Source organism: Polistes canadensis, unplaced genomic scaffold (genome assembly GCF_001313835.1).
Source record: "Polistes canadensis isolate GaletaPanama2010 unplaced genomic scaffold, ASM131383v1 scaffold_257, whole genome shotgun sequence".
In the NCBI taxonomy this organism is placed as follows: Eukaryota; Metazoa; Arthropoda; class Insecta; order Hymenoptera; family Vespidae; genus Polistes; species Polistes canadensis.
The window spans coordinates 205,565-207,245 of NW_014569804.1; the positions used below are offsets into that span (position 1 = coordinate 205,565).

Below are 1,681 nucleotides of genomic sequence, written 5' to 3' on the forward strand. Positions count from 1 at the left end.
TATATATAATATATATAATATATATAATATATAATAATAATAAATAAAAAAAGGGGTATTAACTGGATAAAAGTATTTACTTTTTATTTTTACACAAAATCCTTTGACATACGTTACGTTCTTAAGTATCCACGAACTAGGTCGTAGACTGTTATAAACCTAGTGAAAAGGGAAGGAATAATAGATACCGTAAGCTCGGATTTTGAAGAAAGAGACAAGTCGTCGAGACATATGAAAAAGGACTGGAGAATATGGATACTTACGTGGTTTGTAAAAGCGTTCAAGAAGAGATCTTTCATAGTTAACGGATGAAAACACGAAATAGCAAAGCGTATGATTAATAGGGCCAATGTCAAGGTTTCCCTTACTGATAGGGATAAAGATTAAAAAAAAACGATTTCATGAATAATTATCATACTATGTCAAAAGCAACATTTGTATAGCAAGGAAAATTCAACGATCTATATTTTTAACAGTTAAACAACTAACACATAACAGAGAAAATATCTCGAACGAGGAATACATTATTAACGTCTAGCTCTCATTAATTTTACAAAACCGCGATATCTCAACTGAATGAAATCAATTAAACGAAGGTTTGATGGGGGGGGGGGAATAATTGTATTGAAAATTATATTACAATTTGAATAAAAAGGGTTATCATTTGATACGCTCAAAATTGAAATATTATTTCTAAACAAATTGTATTCGTTTAAAGGATGCAATTTCTTTTTTTTTTTTTCTTTCTCGTTCCCAAAATTAATGTTTTTTTTTCTCTATCTCTTTCTCGGTATCTTTTTTTTCGGAATGGTTGGAATAAATTTTCGTTCGAATCGTTTCGCGAGAGAATAATTAATATATATAATTAATATATTTTTTTTTGTTGGTTTTCAAAGCACGCATAATATTTCAATTTCGATCAAACGATATTAAAAACGCAGCGATAAAATTTTACGATTAAATATTTGAAAAAATTGTATCATTCGCATATCACGCAAGAGAACACAGTACTATAATATTATACTACAAAGTAATACCGTTTTCTCGACACTCTTGAAGAACAAAAAATCCATATCTTTAATCCGATTCTAAAGAGAGAGAGAGAGAGAGAGAGAAAGAGAGAGAGAGGGAGAGAGAGAAAGAGAGAGAGAGAAAGAGAGAGAGAGAATGAGCACCTGGCCTCGTTCTTTTCATTCTAGATGAAAGAAGAATGAGTAAAATTAGCCATATTTCAGCGAACTGCTACTTTCCTTAGCGGAAATCAATTTACGGTGTAGTAATAACTTTTTCTTTACTACTGGAAACTTGATCTAACAATGAGAATTGAAAATATGAAATCTCAAGATGTATGAGATCAAAGTATGCGTGTTATAAGAATAGCGTTTATTAAAAAAAAAAAAAGAAAAAAAGTATGATCGTTAACTTTGACACATCTTGACATTAACATAAAATAATTAATTTATTATAAAATACACATGAAACAGTGTGTTACGCGTAAGAAATAAACCAATTTGTCCTATACACTTTTGATGTTATTTTTTAATTACGTTGCTTTTTTTTGTTTTTTTTTTTTTTTTTTTTTTTTTAGAAGCAAAGTCGCGGCAGCACTTTTAAATAAACACATGCGATTCAATGGTATTTCTGCTGGTATTACATCATTACCCACGGTAGATCAATCGTC

At 29.6% G+C, this 1,681-nt stretch overlaps 1 protein-coding gene across 1 annotated transcript in view; it reads left to right on the plus strand.

Moving 5' to 3' along the window:
• LOC106790736 (octopamine receptor beta-1R-like) overlaps window positions 1-1,681 on the plus strand; it is a gene marked incomplete in the record, with an annotated part of 33,976 nt that overhangs the window by 25,738 nt on the left and 6,557 nt on the right. Inside the window, 1 exon segment of the mRNA XM_014755844.1 lies at window positions 1,589-1,681. Coding sequence (XP_014611330.1) covers window positions 1,589-1,681 — 93 coding nt within the window.